Here is an 18,685-nt window from a genome sequence, read left to right as displayed (position 1 = left end):
CATTGCCTTTCTGATTTATTCTTTGACTCAGTGGTTAAGACAAGGTTGTTTAATTTCCACATAATTAAGAATTTTCTAAATGTCCTTCATTTCTAATTTAATTTCATTGTAGTTGGAGAGCATATTTTGTATGATTTCAGTCTTTCAAAATATATTGAGATTTGTTTTGTAGCCTAACATATGGTCTATCCTGGAGAATGTTCCATGTGCATCTGAGATAAATGTGTGCTCTGCTGTTGTTTGGTGGAGTGGTCTGTATATGTATGTCAGCTCTAGATAGTTTATGATGTTGTTCGTGTCTTCTGTTTCCTTGTGGATCTTCTAACTAGTTGTCCTATCCAGTCCCAGCTATTCAGGAGGAGGCTAAGGTGGGAAGATCGCTTGAGCCCAGGAATTTGAGGCTCCAGTAAGCTATGATCTCACCACTGCACTCCAGCCTAGGTATGGAGTGAGACCCTGACCCCAAAGAAAAAAAAAAAAAAGAAGACTTCTGTTATTATGCTGTTTTCCATAGTCTTATGTATTTTTGTTCCTGAATTATTTCATTGTTGCCTTTCTTTGCGTTAAATGGATATTTTTAGTGTGTCATTTTAATATCCTTGTCATTTCTCTTTTCTATAATTTGAATGTGTCCCCAAGAAGTATGAGTTAGAAACTTAATCCTTAATGCAACAGTGTTAGGAGGTGGAGCCTAATGGGAGGTATTAGGTCACTAGGGCTCTCCTTTCAGGACTGGACTAATGCTAGAGTGGGAATGGGTTCATTATTGTGGGAGTGGGTTCCTTATCAAAGGATGATTTCAGCCTTCTCTTCCTCTCTTTTGCCCCCTCTTTGCCTTTGGCACAGCAAGGTTCTCACAAGATGCCAGTCCTTTGGCCTTGGACTTCCCAGCCTCTAGATCCATAACTAATAAGCTTCTGTTGATTAGAAATTACCCAGTGTATGGTATCTTGTTATAACACCACAAAATGGACTAAGACACTTTTCTTTTTTTTTTTTTTTGAGATGGAGTCTCGCTCTGTCACCCAGGCTGGAGTGCAGTGGCGCGATCTCGACTCCCTGCAAGCTCCGCCTCCCGGGTTCACGCCATTCTCCTGCCTCAGCTTCCCGAGTAGCTGGGACTACAGGCGCCCGCCACCATGCCTGGCTAATTTTTTGTATTTTTAATGGAGACGTGGTTTCACCGTGTTAGCCAGGATGGTCTTGATCTCCTGACCTTGTGATCCGCCCACCTCGGCCTCCCGAAGTGGTGGGATTACAGGCGTGAGCCACCATGCCAAGCCAACTAAGACACTTTTCTTTTTTTTTTTTTTTTGAGACGGAGTCTCGCTGTGTCACCCAGGCTGGAGTGCAGTGGCGCGATCTCGGCTCACTGCAAGCTCCGCCTCCCGGGTTTACGCCATTCTCCTGCCTCAGCCTCCGAGTAGCTGGGACTACAGGCGCCCGCCACCACGCCCGGCTAGTTTTTTGTATTTTTAGTAGAGACGGGGTTTCACCATGTTAGCCAGGATGGTCTCGATCTCCTGACTTCGTGATCCACCCGCCTTGGCCTCCCAAAGTACTGGGATTACAGGCTTGAGCCACCGCGCTCGGCCAAGACACTTTTCTAATGATAAATCGTCTATTAATCTTACTGAGGATCCTTTTTACATGAGGACCTACTTCTCTCTTGTTGCTTTCATTATACTCTTCATCCTTGGTGTTTGAAAATTTGATTATGATGCATCTAAGTGTGGACCTCTTGTAGTTTATCCCAGTTAAAGTTTGTTGAGCTTCTTAGACCTGTAAATTAATGTTTTTCATCATATTTAGGAGGTTTTCAGCAATCATCTCTTCAAATATTCTTTTGGCCCCTTTCTCTACTTTCTTCCTGGATCTCCTATTATGATTTGTTTGATGATGTTTTACGGATTTCTGGGGCTCTATTAATTTTTCTTTATTCTTTTTTTCTTTCGGTTCCACACACTGCATAACTTCAATTGACCTTGTTTCAAGTACTTCGCTTCTTCTACTTGCTTAAATATGCTGTTGAGCCCCTCTAGTGAGTTTTTTTTTTTTTTTTCCCCCTGTAGTTGTAGTTGTCAGAACGAGGTCCATTCTGTTCCCTCTGCCACCAGGACTGGAGGCTGTTACTTTCATGGCTACCACTGGGCAGGGGGAGGTGGGAAGTGGGACTAAGTTAACATGTCACAAGTCTCACTATTCTTTATCCTTTTTGTTTTTTTTTTAAGACATAGTCTTGCTCTGTCACCTAGGTTGGAGTGCAGTGGCACAATTTCGGCTCACTGCAACCTCCGCTTCCAGGGTTCAAGTGATTCTCCTGCCTCAGCCTCCTGAGTAGCTGGGATTACAGGTGCGCACCACCAGGCCTGGCTAATTTTTTTGTATTTTTAGTAGATATGGGGTTTCACCATGTTGGTCAGGCTGGTTTCGAACTCCTGACCTCTAAGTCTCATTATTCTTATTGACACTATGCCATTTTACTTGTGTAAGTCCTCCCTGGGTTGCTGTAAACCTTTGATTATTTTCCAGAGTTCTGGATAAGTTAATTTTGGTGAGATCGCGTCACTGCATTCCAGCCTGGGTGACAGAGCGAGACTACGTCTCAAAATAAAAAAAAAAAAAAAAAAAAGAAAAAAGAAAACTGAAGACTGAGAGATTAAATTACTTTCTGAAGGTTATGCAGCCCATTAAGTGGTAGAGTCAGGTTTTGATCCCAGGTTTTCTGATCCCAAAGCTTATGGTTTTAATTACTAGGCTACGATGATATAGACTGAACTACCAAATATCCCAGGGATCTATGGGAAAAGAAGTATGGATTCAGCTCAGCAAAATCAAATGAGATACATGAAGAGGCAAACTTTTCTATCACATGGCATCTCTCCCAGTGCTGGAGTACATGACTGGCAGACTGTGCTGTGCTTAGGATACCATCAAAGTTATTATATTTCCACCTTGAAAAAATTTAGAAATTTGTTAGGTCTTTCTTTCTTTCCCTTTCCCACTCACCCTTCCTTCCTTCCTTCCTTTCTTCCTTCCTTCGCTTCGTTTCCTTTGTTTCCTTCCTTCCTTTCTCTTTCTTTCCTTTCTTTCTCTCTCTCTTTTTTTATTTCTTTTGTTCTTTCTCTTTCATTCTTTAGTTCTTTTTTTTTTTTCCCCTAGGGTCTTACTCTTTTGCCCAGGCTGTAGTGCAGTGGTGCAATCATGGCTCACTATGACTTCATAATGTAAAACTTTTGTGCTCAAGTTAGCCTATCACCTTAGCTTCCCAAGTAGCTGGGACTACAGGCACACACCACCATGCTCCTGGCTAATTTTTAAATGTTTTTTAGAGCCAAGGTCTCAAACTCTTGGTCTCAAGCAATCCTTCCACCTCAGTCTCCCAAAGTGCTGTGATTATAGACATAAGCTTCTATGCTTGGCCTTGTTAGAGTTTTTAATACTTATTTTACAGCTGAGTTCTATCTGTCTATCTATCTGTCTGTCTGTCTATCTATCTATCTATCTATCTATCTATCTATCTATCTATCTATCTATCTATATCACATAATCAGGGGTTCACATCATATTTGCCTCCTTGCTGTCCTTTGAGTATGCTGATCATGCTCCTGCCTTTTGAGGTCTTTGTTATTTCTGTTTGGTTAATGGTTGGGGCCTTGGAAAGTCTTCATCTGATCCTGGGATCTGACCAAGTCTGAGGCCAAATGGCACAGGGCGGACGTCATTCTTTTAACACATTGTAGCAATGACCATACTCCGAAAACATGAGCAGACAGTCACTTTTTCAACAAATATATATTAAGGACCTACTATGGGCTGAGTGCTGTGCTAGGTGATAAGTATGCAATGATATGACTTGTGCCCAAGAGAATCTGAAAGTATACTTAAAATTTGTGTACATGTGTGATGGGGGAGATGTAGGACGGAATTAAGATAAGAGATGGCTTTTTGGAGAAGGTAGCACATGAACTAGGCCATGAATGGCCTTGGATGGGTAGAGCTGGCAGGAATTGATAGACTTGCTTTGCATATAGAATCTAACAAATTGGTGGTATCAAATTCAACTTTTCGGTGTCATTAACAGGAATAGGGAAATTATACTTCTTAGAATTGAATACTCCACATATCTGGAGTCTAATTGGAACCCAGAAAGGTTCTAGAAAGGATTTTGTTGGAGGAATCTGTCTAGATCTTCTCCTGGTCCCCCCTCCCTTTTCCTATTGGCCATCAAAAAAGGACATTCCTAGATTTCATCCCTGGATACAATTTTCCTTAAGGATATTTCACTGAAAGAATAAAAGTCACCAATTTAAGATAAAAAAGAAACTGCTCAAATGTAAAGTATTTGCTTAATATAATGATAATCATTTTCCTTCCTGTTTTTTCTTTTTTAATATTATATTATTATTATTATTTTTTTGAGACAGAGTCTTGTTCTGTCATCCAGGCTGGAGTGCAGTGGCTTGATCTCAGCTCACTGCAAGCTCCGCCTCCTGGGTTCACGCCATTCTCCTGCCTCAGCCTCCTGAGTAGCTGGGGCTACAGGCGCCCACCACCACGTCTGGCTAATTTTTTGTATTTTTAGTAGAGACGGGGTTTCACCGTGTTAGCCAGGATGGTCTTGATCTCCTGACCTCGTGATTCACCTGCCTTGGCCTCCCAAATTGCTGGGATTACAGGCGTGAGCCACCGCACCCAGCCAATAATACTATTTTAAAAGGAATCAAAACATTAAATAATTCTCAGCATGACTATTGTATAAGTAAAAGCTAGGAATCAAATTGCAAGAGACAAACATGATCATCTATATGTTAGATTAAAAAAAAAGATAGTGACGTCAGCCCTTTTCTTTTGTCATCTGTGACCCTGTGACCTAATTGCAGGGACAGTAGCTACAGAATGGAAAGAGGTATGTCTTGAGAGTAGCTCATGGTTTAGTTCCACAATTATAAAATGACAGCAGGCTGGGCGTGGTGGTGCACACCTGTAATCCCAGCACTTTGGGAGGCCGAGGTGGGTGGATCACCTGAGGTCAGCATTTCGTGACCAGCCTAACATGGAGAAACCCTGTCTCTACTAAATACAAAAAAATTAGCCAGGTGTGGTGGTGCATGCCTGTAATCTGAGCTACTTGGGAGGCTGAGACAGGAGAATCGCTTGTACCTGGTAGGCGGAGGTTGCAGTGAGCCAAGATTGCACCATTGCACTCCAGCCTGGGCAACAAGAGCGAAACTCCATCTCAAAAAACAAAAAACAAAAAACATAAAAATCACAGCAAACACCTTTTCAAGGCCAGTTATGACCACTGCCTCTCAATCACACACAAAATACCCCCAACCTACTAACAAACCCAGGCATTTTACGAGAGGATGGGTATTGCCTGCTGCTCTGTTCCCTTCCAGGGAGGTGCTCCACGTGTCCCTTCTCTTCCTCCGGGTCATCAGCGCCTGCGCAGATGGCAAGATCAGAATTTACAATTTCCTCAACGGGAACTGTATGAAGGTGATAAAAGCCAATGGCAGAGGCGATCCTGTGCTGTCCTTCTTTATTCAGGGCAACAGGTGGGTGGTAGGTGCGGAGGTCAGAACTGTGAGCGATTCTGTTTGATTTTTTCCTCCCTTGGGATACCAGCCCTGGATCTGCTGTCAGGAGAAGACAGTGTGCAGTGACTCTCTACAATTTTGGCTGGGTGGGGCAACAGTCTTGTTGTGGGGACTAACAGGGCTTTGCACAAAACTTAGTAATTGGGAAGCAATCATGGTTCATTTTGACTTTTTTTTTGAGACATAGTTTCACTCTGTTGCACAGGCTGGAGCGCAGTGGTGCGATCTCGATCTCGGCTCACTGCAACCTCCGCCTTCCAGGTTCAAGCAATTCTCTGCCTCCGTCGGCCAAGTAGCTGGGATTACAGGCGCCCACCAATATGCCCAGCTAATTTTTAGTATTGTTAGTAGAGACAGGGTTTCACCATCTTGGCCAGGCTGATCTTGAACTCCCGACCTCGTGATCCACCCGCCACAGCCTCCCAAAGCTCTGGGATTACAGGTGTGAGCCACCATGCCCAGCCTGTTTTGACTCTTAATTCATCCTGGGTATTTGTGGGAATTGCAGTGGATGCAACATAACGCTTCTGTAAGGACCATAGTTCTACCAACGTGCAGCCCCTGCTTGCTCTTTGATCATGCCTTTGGCTGCCTGAGAGCTCTATCAGCTAGCTATCTTTGATGCCTCACTTCTAATGCAAAGAGACATATAGGAGGGTGGGGGGTGGCAGCAGCAGGGGGTACAGTGCGGGGGAGCTGAGCTGGTGAGCTTACAAAACCAGTACCATGACTGACTGCATTGTATACAGTACTGTGCTTTATATATGCGTAGATTCAGGGTGCTATTATATGAAAAAAACCAAATAGAACTAACCTGTAAATTCTACTTCAAGCCCACTTGAGACATCACTTAATGTCCCTGAACCATATTGCCTTCCTTTTAGTGAAACTTCATTAGTATTATTTACCATCTTAAAGAGGGCAGCCTGGTGATAAGCCTCAATTAATGAACACTTTTCAGTCACGCTGTTTAAAAAAAAAAAAAAAAAAAAAAAAAAGCTCTGACCGGTTTGCACTCACAGCATCCAAAGAAAGGTGTTTTCCTTTCGGCTTGAGTCTAAAAGGGATTTCTTATTGGCATGACACCCCGCATTCCGTTCCAGCAGTTCCAGCCAAAACAAGTTACTTTTCGAGAGAGTTTATGCTGTTGGTTAAGGTCTTAACACTGCAGCCTTTGGAGCAGAAAGAAATCTGCCAGAGTGTTTTCATTTCTTGTTTACAGTTAAGGGAAGAGCACAGAGAGGCGAGAGCTGCTCGCTTGTAAAACTGGTGGGTTGGGAAGGCAGTGCTGCGGGGGCACAGGCAGGGGACAGGGAGGGCAAGCTCTGGAGCTCTTTGTCTACGGAGCATACAAGTGGGGAGTAGAGAAGTTAGAAATCATCTCACTTTATAAAGTACAGATGTTCTGTCTACATCTAGAGTGTGTGCAGAGATCCTGGAGTGACGGCATGGAGTGTGTGGTGTCTGTGTGGAGGGTCTGTGAAGCAGAGGAGTCCTCCCCATGAGAGAGCTTTCCTCATTCCCAGCAGCAATAGTAATATTGGGTTTGGAAGCTGTGCTTGAAACAAACAAACAAACAAAAACAGTGAATTTCAAGACATCTGTGTGCAGAGTACCTTCTTGGCACCCTAGGTACTTGGCACTCACTCCAGGAATGGAAATTCATTTAAAAGCATTTTAACTTGAGGCCAGGCGCAGTGGCTCATGCCTGTAATTCCAGCACTTTGGGAGGCCGAGGCGGGTGGATCATTGAGTCCTGGAGTTTGAGACCAGCCTGGGCAACATGGTGAAACCCTGTCTCTACTGAGAACACAAAATGAGCTGGGCGTGGTGGCGGGCGCCTGTAGTCTCAGCTACTCGGGAGTTGAGGCACGAGAATCACTTGAACCCAGGAGGCGGAGGTTGCAGTGAGCCGAGATCATGCCACTGCACTCCAGCCTGGGCGACAAAGCGAGACTCCCTCTCACAATAAAAAAAAAAAATAGAAAAAAATAAAAAAGCATTTTAACTTGAGAAGTGAAACAATCGGAACATATGTGCCCCAATCATGTTTATTTTTTAAAGAAAAGAGTGACAAAGCTAACGACTCCTGCTGCATGGCCTGGTAACTTTCACCACTCTCCACCCTCCAGCCGCCTACACTACTAGTCTGTTTGGTCACTACCTGGGCACTGTTCCCTTGGTCTAAAGACCAGGTGGGATGGTAACTGCAGTGCATCTTTCGGTGGCCTCCACACTCCTTTTGTGGACAACCTTGTTGTTTCGGTTCCAGGATGGTGGTCAACACAGAGAGCAATGTTCTCGTGTTCCAGTTCGAACACATAAAGTGGCAGTATGCCATGGAAAAAACGAAACAAAAGAATAAGAAGGAGAAAGAGGAGGAAAAAGAAGAAAACAGCCTCATGGAAATTCTCTCTAAGTCTAATATGCAGGTTCACAGCCCGAGAGAATCTGTATCCAGTAAACAAACTGTGATCCAAGAGCTTCTACCGAGCAAACCTCCCAAGTCTCGAGTACTCCTGAAGCCAGCCAAGTTCTCTTCAGGTAAAGGACGGAAATACCAGCAAGTTCAGTGATAACCCACAGAGCAGACTGGGTTTGGTCAGGGTGGTGGGAGCGGGGAGGACTGGTTCCTTTATGGAATATTTTGGCCAGTGGTTTCCTGAGGATATATATGCTAACCCTCCAGGAAGGTAGGAGCCATTCTCTCTGACCCTCCAAACAATTTATCACCCAGTTAATGGGAACCTTCTGGTTTGCAAGATCTAGATCGATCTATCTATCTTCCTTCCTTCCTTCCTTCCTTCCTTCCTTCCTTCCTTCCTTCCTTCCTTCCTTCCTTCCTCCCTCCCTCCCTCCCTCCCTCCCTTCCTCCCTTCCTCCCTTCCTCCCTTCCTTTCCTTCCTTTCCTTCTTTTCTTTCTTTTTTTTTTTTTGACAGAGTTTTGCTCCTGTTGCCCAGGCTGGAGTGCAACGGTGCAATCTCGGCTCATTGCAACCTCCGCCTCCCAGGTTCAAGCGATTCTCCTGCATCAGCCTCCCGGGTAGCTGGGATTACAGGCATGAGCCACCACGACTGGCTAATTTTGTATTTTTTTTTAGTAGAGACGGGGTTTCTCCATGTTTATCAGGCTGGTCTCAAACTCCCGACCTCAGGTGATCCTCCCGCCTCAGCCTCCCAAAGTGCTGGGATTACAGGTGTGGGCCACTGCGCCCAGCCTGCAAGAGCAAGATTTTCAAACTTATAAGAATCTTTGCACAGTAGATAAGACTAGCTTTAATACTTACCACTGAAACAAAAAGCAAGCAACTAATACCCCCAACCCCCCAAATTTAAAACATATATTACATAACTATTTCTTCAAGACAGAGACAGAATTTGTTATAAGCAGAAAAATGATCTATGCAGAATGTATTGTTTTTAGATCTGAGAGATAATGTTTGTAGCTGGAAAAATCTTACGTATAAAGCAGGTGTGTGTGCGTTTGTGTGTGTGTATGTAGGTGGGGGTGCAGGCATGGCCAATGCCATTTGTAAGACATCCAAAGAATAAATTATGTGTGGGTTAGAGTAGCAAGACTCCTTCCTTATACCAGCCCTATATTTGGCAGGTGAAATTGGATCCACAGATCTATAGAGAAAACTATAAATCACCCCCAAGCATATCACACTACAAATAGTCAGCTATCTCTTGAGAGGAGGGAACTGAGAGTGTTAGCTAATGCTTAACAGTAGGAAAAGTGGGTCGGAGGGGGAGTCAGGATGCGATCTAGGCCTTAGACTTGCCACCCTAAAATAATCAAAAGATTCAGGATCTAGCTAAAAGAGTTTATCCAAGTGCAAAGTTTGAGGGCAGCATCCAGGGACACCAAAGACTAGTGACCAGTGCTCCTGGAGTGGGGAAAAGTAAACATCCTTTAAACAGACAAAAACAGAGCTGCTGAACAGAATTCAATTTTCCATACAAAGGCTAACATACAGATGTAAGACTAGATTGGCTACTATTGATGACCTCTAATGGTTGCTTAGCATTCTGCTGTAAAGAGGTGACAATCACAAGGGGAGTTGCTTAACATTCTGCTGTAAAGAGGTGACAATCACAAGAGTGTCTATCTCCACATCATTTAGTCTCGGTTTCAATGAAGAATAGGGAGTCTGGTTAATGGAAAAGACCTCAGCACAGAGGTCTGGAGCAGGAAAACAGCTGTGCTATGTGACTCAGTTTCCAGGGCTTCACTTTTCCCTGTCACATAGTCAATTTAGAAGGTTGTTACACTCTCTTTACTTTTCACGGACTCCAGGTAACTACTTGGTTTCATACGACAATAAACAATATGGTGTTTGGTAGAAAAATACAGTTAGACGGAAGAGATATAAGTTCCAGTGTTTGGTTGCACAGTAGGATGACTACAATTAACGATAATGTATAGCCGGGTGCAGTGACTCACGCCTGTAATCCCAGCACTTTGGGAGGCTGAGGCAGGTGGTTCACCTGAGGTCGGGAGTTTGAGACCAGCCTGATAAACATGGAGAAACCCCGTCTCTACTAAAAATACAAAAAAATTAGCCGGGCGTGGTGGCGCATGCCTGTAATTCCAGCCTTACTTGGGAAGTGGAGGCAGGAGAATCGCGTGAACCGGGAAGTGGAGGTTGCAGTGACCGAGATCGCGCCACTGCCCTCCAACCTGGGCAACAGGAGCAAAACTGCATCTTAAAAACAAACAAACAAAAAACCAATAATGTATTGTATATTTCAAAATAGCTAGAGGAGAAGATTTGGAATGTTCCCAACACAAAGAGATGATAAATGTTTAAGATGACAGATATCCTAATTATCTTGATCTGATCATTACACATTTTATGCATGTCTCAAAATATCACATGTACTCCATAATTATGTATAATAATGTACCCATAAAAAACAAGATGGTGATATTTTATATAAAAATCAGTCCAATTATCAGCCCCAATTATGATTGATTATATTATTTTATGCCCTAATTGAAGTATATAATGACTACAGCTTCTTCCTCAATCTCAATTTAGCAGTGTTAATAGAGGAACTTCAAAGTCAAGGGAAGTCAAAATCACCCCGAAGAGATGGTAAAAAGAGAGTTTATTCTGTTCATAAGGGAACAAGTGGCATGGATGGTGGGCAGGAGAATTTGGAAGCAAAATCCATAGCAGGAGATAAGACAAACAGTGATACTTAATTCTGAATTAGTGGCAAGATCCAGACTCTCTCTCTCTCTCTAGTTTCCTATTGTTTTCCAGCAGGCCACTACCTTTGCTTATCTTTGAGAATCTGGAATGAATACAATGCCTGGCTTCTCCCAAGAGTGACTGGTTTTCCTTAATTGTCCCTTTTCTGACTTGAGGCCACAGAGGGAGAACTATTTTCCGGTTTTTGGCTGACAGCCCGCCTGTGTTCCCTGCTAGCTTCCTCACTTCTTGGACTGTTATGTCATCAAGCTGAGAAATGGGCACAATAAAAGAGAGAACAGGCAGTTGAGGCTGGTTTCAGGGAGCATTTTAAGAGACTTTATTAGGAACGAGAGAGATTGGGGGCAGGTGCTATATATGTGAGATAAGGAGATAAGGGAGAGAGAGAGAGAGATGGGGATGTGCCTTTTAAGAAGTGTTGCTGGGATGGGCATAGTGGCTCATGCGTGTAATTCCAGTGCTTTGGGAGGCCAAAGTGGGAGGATTCCTTGAGGCCAGGAGTTGGAGACCAGCCTGGGCCACTTAGTGAGATCCTTATCTCTACAAACAATTTTAAAAATTGGCCAGATATGGTAGCACACACCTCCTAGCTACTCAGGAAGCTAAGGCAGGAGGATCCTTTGAGCCCAGGAGTTTGACGTTACAGTGAGCTATGATTGCACCACTGGGTGATAGTGACACCTAGTCTCTTACAAAAAAAAAAAAGTGGCCAGCGTGGTGGCTCATGCCTGTAATCCCAGCACTTTAGGAGGCTGAGGTGGGTGGATTGCCTGAGGTGAGGAGGTCGAGACCAGTCTGGCCAACATGGTGAAACCCCATCTCTACTAAAAGTATAAAAAAAGTAGCCTGGCGTGGTAGCATGTGCCTGTAATCCCAGCTACCTGGGAGGCTGGGGCAGGGGAATTGCTTGAACCAGAGACGGTTGGGGGTTGCAGTGAGCCGAGATCGTGCCACTGCAACTCCGGTCTGGGTGACAGACCAAGACTCCATCTAAAAAAAAAAAAAGTTTCTGGACATCATGACTCATGACTGGGATGTCCCTTTGTTATTTTTTAAGGACATAGATAAAAATTTAAAATGTCTTTCAAACATTTTTGACTAGTATAATAGTGTTTCTTTGGAACAAACTCTGTGCAGAGATTGGTTTCAAGGTGAGGGGAAAACAATTGTTTTATGAGGGCTGCGCTAACAATGGGCATCCTTGTATAAACCTATGTCAGTGTACAGGCACAGGTATACCTGAAGGGTAAAGTCCTATGAGTGAAATTGCTAAGCCAAAGGATAAGTGCATTCAAAAACTAGAAAGATATTGCCAAGGTTGTCCTGAAAAATATTATATTAATTTACACTCCCACAAGCAATGCATGGGAGACGCCACTGCATCTGTGCCAACTCTGGGAGTTAGCTGGCATTTTGTACTTCCTTGTATAAATAAAAATGGTGCCTGCATTTTCTTCTAGGTTGATCATTAACAAACTAAATGTCCACCAACAGGCAATGGCTAAGTAATAAAAAAATCTATTGTATGGAATATTATATATGGCTAAAAGTTATATGATGAGGATTTGTATATACTAACTTGGAAAGAGATCCACAATACATTATCATTTGAAAAAAGACAAATTAATAAACAATGAGCTCACCATAATTCCTTTTTTTATAAAAGGAGAAAAATTTTTGAGTTTGCAAGGAGAATAGGGAAGATTTTGACATCTTGATTTCACTTTTTTTTTTTTTTTTGAGATGGAGTCTCACTCTGTTGCTCAGGCTGCAGTGGAGTGGCATCATCTTGGCTTACTGCAACCTCTGCCTCCTGAGTTCAAGCAATTCTCCTGCCTCAGCCTCCTGAGTAGCTGGGATTACAGGTGTGTGCCACCACACCCGGCTAATGTTTTTGTATTTTTAGTACAGACAGGGTTTTTCCATGTTGGTCAGGCTAGTCTCGAACTCCTGACCTCAGGTGATCTACCCACCTAGGCCTCCCAAAGTGCTGGGATTACAGGCGTGAGCCATCGCACCTGGCCTGAAGACAGGTTTTATTTTGGGCAACATTCAAGATTATTTGGAGTCAAATTTGATTAATAAGGTAAAGATCAAATTTTGCAATATAATTATTGTTGAAAAATACAGTTATGCTACTATAAATTTATTAAGATCTGCTTTGTGTGAATCATAAATGAGATGTGAAGGTCATTCCCAACTTCACATTTTCTTTTTTTTTTTTGAGACGGAGTCTTGCTCTGTCGCCCAGGCTGGAGTGCAGTGGCACGATCTCAGCTTACTGCAAGCTCCACCTCCCAGGTTCACGCCATTCTCCTGCCTCAGCCTCCTGAGTAGTTGGGACTACAGGCGCACGCCGCCACGCCTGGCTAATTTTTTGTATTTTTAGTAGAGAGGGGGTTTCACCGTGTTAGCCAGGATGGTCTGGATCTCCTGACCTCGTGATCCGCCTGCCTTGGCCTCCCAAAGTGCTGGGATTACAGGCGTGAGCCACTGCTCCCGGCCCCAACTTCACATTTTCAAAAATAAGTAGAGTATCGAAATCACATGTTGCCTTCAAAATATGCACACTTAGAGGCTAATATACACTTTACTGAATACTAGCATTTTATTTAAAACTAGTTTTATTAAATCGTTTCTAGTATCAGCAATTTCTAATACGACTGAGGATGCCTGCCTGTATGATGGCATACCTGTTGGACAACAAAGACCTCAATGTGCTTTGAAGTCTGAATGCCCAAGTACTTAATGCATACGTACTTAATATTTTTCACAGAATGCCGATTTTTTTTCATTTTCTTTTTTTGAAGAAGCAGATGATGTGGAGAAAGCACCAAAACAAGGACAATTGGAAACTCCTGAAAAACTGCTCAATCACCCAAAGAAAAAGTCTTGGAAAATTCCTATGTCACCTGACCAATTCCTCCTGACTGTCAGCGCCCTGCAGCAAGCCCATAATTCCGGGAAATTCGCCTATCCCTGTAGGCCCCGAACAGAAATTATTGATGTCTGGGGACCTTCAATTTCATACCCAAGGAAGGTCTTGAATTTCAAAGGAAAATCCATCCAACATGCAGTTGATCAGTTGAGATTGAGCAATCCTCCTATAGATGTGAAACAAACCAGTATTCCCCTTGAAATCCAGAAACTGCAGCCCAACTTGAAGATCTCTTTGCACAGTCCCAGAGTCCAGTCCACTTTGCCGCAGCCCATGATTATCCGCTCCAGGTTCTCTGGCAGCTTAAAGGGTGGAGACCAAGTGACCAGTTCAATTGAAAGGGCAGTGTGCAGTCCCCTGACCAGTATGCAGGTCATTAAACCAAACCGCATGCTAGCTCCAAAAGTGGGCACAGCCACCCTGTCTCTTAACAAAGAACGGCCTCGCATCTACACAGCCCTTGATCCCCTTAGAGTGAACACTGAGTTCGTGCTGTTGACCGTGAAGGAGGAGAAAGAGCACCAGGAAGCCAAGATGAAGGAATATCAGGCCAGGGAGTCCACTGGAGTGGTTGATCCAGGAAAAGCCAGCAAAGCTGCATGGATCAGGAAAATCAAAGGCCTGCCTATTGATAATTTCATGAAGCAAGGGAAAACAGCGGCCCCTGAACTTGGACAAAATGTATTTATCTGAACCAGCCTTGGGAAATTACAATGTTTTACAATAAACAGCCAAGTGGATGTTGCTATTTGGCCTTTTTCTTTTTTTTCCTTATTTTTTTTTACTTTTTTTTTTCCTGGTAATTAATGTGGGAACTCCCAATTATCTTCCTCTGAGCCAAATATCTGATATCATCAAAATAAGAAAACAGAAGGAGGTTGGGTGAGATTAGCATCTGTACTCCCACTGAAAAAAATTTAGTGAGCATTAGGAAAGCCCAGTTTCGTTGATGGGGGATGGGGAGACGATCACTGGAAATTAGATACCATTCATCACTATCAATTTAGTGCTATTAGTTCTTCCGGCAAATGAAGTTATGGGATTATATCAGGGTAATGCATTGGAGTTTTCTGGTATTTTTGCATGGAAGCCTGATGAAACCCATTAAGAATTTAAAAGGGGAAGCCCTTAATGGGGTTGACCTGTTGCATTTGACGACATTGAGCTTTTCCTTCTCAGGGCTAACTCCTAAGGAAGAGAATTAGCATAATATCCTCTGTACAAAGAGGGCCAGTATCATCAAGTGCATTGAGGTTTCTGCTTAAACCTTTGGACTATGGTGTCAGGGACCAGGTAATTTAGAAGACTGCAGCCCACTAAAAGAGCTATGTCTCATCAGAAAGTTCAAGCCTTGGCCAGGCGCGGTGGCTTACGCCTGGAATCCCAGCACTTGGGGAGTCTGAGGCGGGTGGATCACCTGTGGTCAGGAGTTCGAGACTAGCCTGACCATCGTGGTGAAACCTCGTTTCTACTAAAAATACAAAATGAGCTTTAACAACTAGCTATTAAAAATTAAAAGACGGTAATGAATTAAAACAGAATGCCTTAAAAAACAAAAACACCACAAAACTCCACAGCACTGAGTGGACCACTGAAAACCTGCCATGGGCAGGCTGGATGTACAGGCCCCAAATTTGTCAGCTTTTCATCTCCAAGGGCACGAATGCGATTGTGCTGCCGAACTTTCTCGCCTTTGAGAAACGCGTGTGTTTTTTCCCCTTTCATTCATTATTAGAATATTAGGTTTTAAATGGCACTGGCAAACAGCCATGTAAAATTTGTTATTTTAATAGAGAAAATCCTTCAATCAAGGAAACGTGCAAATATCACTATGCCAACAACAGCAGTCTGACTAGGACAGACAGATAGGATACTGTCATCATTACCGTTTCAAAAATGACTTAACGCCCCTCAATTTCACATCCTTTGTTCAGGCAAGATCACACATGAGCTGCTGGACTTAACACAGTAATAAGAATAACGACTCCCATTTACTAGTAAGGAAACCATTATCATCCCCACTTTACGACGGACGAAAGAAGTACATAAAGGTTGGTGATATGATTGGCAATAGAGGACCCAGGCGTCCAAGCTCCAGGGTGCAAGGTCTCAACTCCTATTCCTTAGTTTCCTGGCGTCTAAGGTTATACCTCCCATAATAATGCCGTCCATTACTTACTCTAGAGTCCTCCTGCCTTGTTTTTCTTAACGTTTTACTTCTTCGCAAGCACATATTTTAAAAAGTTGTTTCTACAATTTAAAGTACAAAAGTAATACTGTACAGGAGTACGTCTTTGTAAAATATTCAAAGAAAATTAAATTATAGAATAAAACCCCGACCTCCTGCATTCCGGGCAGCGACGCTGGCGGGAATGACTTCAGAATTTGCACTGGATGGACAGCAAACATTTCCTCAAAACAGACCATGAAGCTTTCCAGTTGAGAGCCCACTGTGGTCCCAATGCTTTTCCCAGCCGGTTTTCGCTCCTGCTCCAGGCTCCGCCTCCGCCGTGTCCGCGCTTCTCGCCCCGCCCCACACAGCAGCTCCGCCCCCGCTCGCTCCGCCCCCGGAGTTACTCCTCCGGCGTTGCTCCCTCAAAGCGGAAGTGAAGCCGGACTGAGGCTCCTACAGTGGTCCCTCCTGGCCTTTGGTGACGAGTCGCGTCAGTTCCGACCCGGACCCGTACGCTGCTGCGCTGACGTGGCTCCCGGAAGTAGGGCTGGCGTAGGGCCGCCATGTTGCAGCAGGTGAGGGGCTGAGGGCGCGCAGGGAGGATGGCGGCTTGTGGGATGGGCTCTGCAGCTTCCTGGGGACTGGAGTCCGCCTTCCCTGCGCCCACTACTCGAACTCGAGGAGGAGCGGGGCGGCCGGGAGTGGAAGGCTGTGGGTAGTTGTCTGAGGAGGGTAGCTGGGGGTTCTGAGGCCTCTGGAGGAGGCGTGACTGGTGCGGCGCCGAGCAGGTACTGCTTGCGGCTGTGGAGACGCCCGTTGTTGACCAGCCCGAGCGGGGGTCTCTTTTTCCTCAGCCCTTAGTGCGGGGGTGGAGGTGTGGAGTAGCGGCCTGCGGGCCTCTTAGATCCCTGACCCCCAGAGCTGCGATGCGATCTTGTAGGAATCGGCGACACCGCCAGAGCCTCGCTTTCAAGTTGCTGTTCCCAAACTAATGTTGTTGATGATTCTCTCTTGTGTGCTCTTAAATTGTAGTGCACATGTTGGCAACCGGAGACTAGTAAGATTAATTTAATAATCTCTTCTTCTTAGAAAAAAACTAGTATTTATAGTCACTTAGATTGTCTTACGTGTTTTTTTGTTTCGGCTCACACATAATTTATTGAGGGGTTACTATGACTCAGACATGGTTGTAGGCCCAGGGATAGGGCTGTGACCAGTACAGACAAGTTTTTTGCCCCTTATTTTCGGGTTAGAGAAGTGGGTTCTAGGAGATGGGAGTGGGGTGGGGAGACACGATAAATTATATAACCAAAGATATTTTCAGATAATTGCAAAGGCAGGGTGATGAAATAGCAAGTGTCTGAGGATAGGACAACGAAGATTTGTGGTCAGAAAAGACTGCTTATGAGGAGATACCTTGAGTGGAGAAAATCTAATAATGGTTAAATTCAGCTATGTTACAGGAAAGGCGTCCTGATTCAGACCCCAAAAGAGGGTCCTTGGCTGGGCGCGATGACTCACGCTTGTAATCCCAGCACTTTGGGAGGACGAGGTGGGTGGATCATGAGGTCAAGAGATTGAGACCATCCTGGCCAACTTGGTGAAACCCTGTCTGTACTAAAAATACAAAAATTAGTTGGGCGTGGTGGTGCATGCCTGTAGTCCCAGCTACTCGGAGGCTGAGGCAGGAGAATCGCTTGAACTGGGGAGACGGAGGTTGCAGTCAACCTCCACTGCATTCCAGCTTGGCGACAGAGGGAGACTTCCTCTGTCCCAAAAACGTTCTTGGATCAGGCGAGAAGGAATTCAGGGTGAGTCTGCAGTGCAAAGTGGCAAAGTGAAAGCAAGTTTATTAGGAAAGTAAAGGAATGGCTACTCCATAGAGCAGCCTGGAGGGCTGCTGGTGGCCCATTTTTATGGTTATTTCTTAGTGATATGGTTAACAAGGGGTGGATTATTCATTCCTCCCCTTTTTAGAACATAGTAACTTCCTGATGTTGCCGTGGCATTTGTAAACTGGCATGGCGCTGGTGGGAGTGTAGTAGTGAGGACGACCAGTAGTCACTCTCGTGGCCGTCTTGGTCTTGGTGGGTTTTGGCTGGCTTCTTTATTGCAACCTGTTTTTTCAGCAAGGTCTTTATGGCCTGTATGTTGTGCCAACCTCATATCTCATCCTTTGACTTAGAATGCCCTGTCTGGGAATGCAGCCCAGTAGGTTTCAGCCTTATTTTACCCAGCTGCTATTGAAGATGGAGTTGTTCAGGTTCACATGCTTCTGACATCTGAACCTGGCACCCAGGCCGGATGAGGCTGGAGAAACACAACCATGCCGACTGTTCCCACTATTTATGTATTTATTTATTTATTCATTTATGAGACGGAGTTTCACTCTTGTTGCCCAGGCTGGAGTGCAATGGCACGATCTTGGCTCACTGCAACCTCCGCCTCCCGCCTTCAAGTGATTCTTCTGTCCCACCCTCCAGAGTAGCTGGGATTACAGGCGCCCACCACCATGTCCGGCTAATTTTTGTATTTTTAGTAGAGATGGGGTTTCACCATGTTAACCAGGCTGGTCTTGAACTCCTGACCTCAGGTGATCCACCCACCTTGGCCTTCCAAAGTGCTGAGATTACAGGCGAGAGCAAGGCCTGTTCCCACTTGGTAAGTTTGTGATGCGAACCTCAGTCGAGCCCTTAGTGCTGCCAGGCGGTCATTCTCCATTTCTATAGCCCCTTCACCCTCTCACCTT

The 18,685-nt window shown here is 44.5% G+C and overlaps 2 protein-coding genes across 15 annotated transcripts in view; both read left to right on the top strand.

Moving 5' to 3' along the window:
• Positions 1 to 14,510, top strand: part of FBXW10B (F-box and WD repeat domain containing 10B) — a 45,624-nt gene extending 31,114 nt beyond the window's left edge. For 2 of the 3 annotated variants that reach the window (XM_015118633.3, XM_077970391.1), the window contains 3 exons: positions 5,403 to 5,561; positions 7,876 to 8,147; positions 13,636 to 14,510. In XM_015118633.3, coding sequence (XP_014974119.3) covers positions 5,403 to 5,561; positions 7,876 to 8,147; positions 13,636 to 14,456 — 1,252 coding nt within the window. In that variant the 3' untranslated portion in view covers positions 14,457 to 14,510. The remainder of the gene's footprint in view (positions 1 to 5,402; positions 5,562 to 7,875; positions 8,148 to 13,635) is intronic. The other variant, XM_015118634.3, reaches the window with a different exon arrangement.
• A 1,923-nt stretch (positions 14,511 to 16,433) lies between these two features.
• The window catches only part of TVP23C (trans-golgi network vesicle protein 23 homolog C), a 66,075-nt gene continuing 63,823 nt past the window's right edge, over positions 16,434 to 18,685 (top strand). For 5 of the 12 annotated variants that reach the window (XR_013405679.1, XM_015118616.3, XM_015118621.3 and 2 more), the window contains exon 1: positions 16,476 to 16,511. Coding sequence is in view for 7 of the 12 variants with exons in the window: in XM_015118616.3 (XP_014974102.1) it covers positions 16,500 to 16,511 (12 nt within the window). In the remaining 5 variants the exon portion in view is untranslated. Of the gene's footprint in view, positions 16,994 to 18,685 lie in introns of all 12 variants that reach the window. The other 7 variants (XR_003723493.2, XM_015118618.3, XM_077968512.1 and 4 more) reach the window with 3 other exon arrangements.

The sequence above is a fragment of the Macaca mulatta genome, chromosome 16 (assembly GCF_049350105.2).
Source record: "Macaca mulatta isolate MMU2019108-1 chromosome 16, T2T-MMU8v2.0, whole genome shotgun sequence".
NCBI lineage: Eukaryota > Metazoa > Chordata > Mammalia > Primates > Cercopithecidae > Macaca > Macaca mulatta.
The sequence above is the reverse complement of the archived record's forward strand: the minus strand, read 5'-3'. Positions and strand labels throughout refer to the sequence as shown.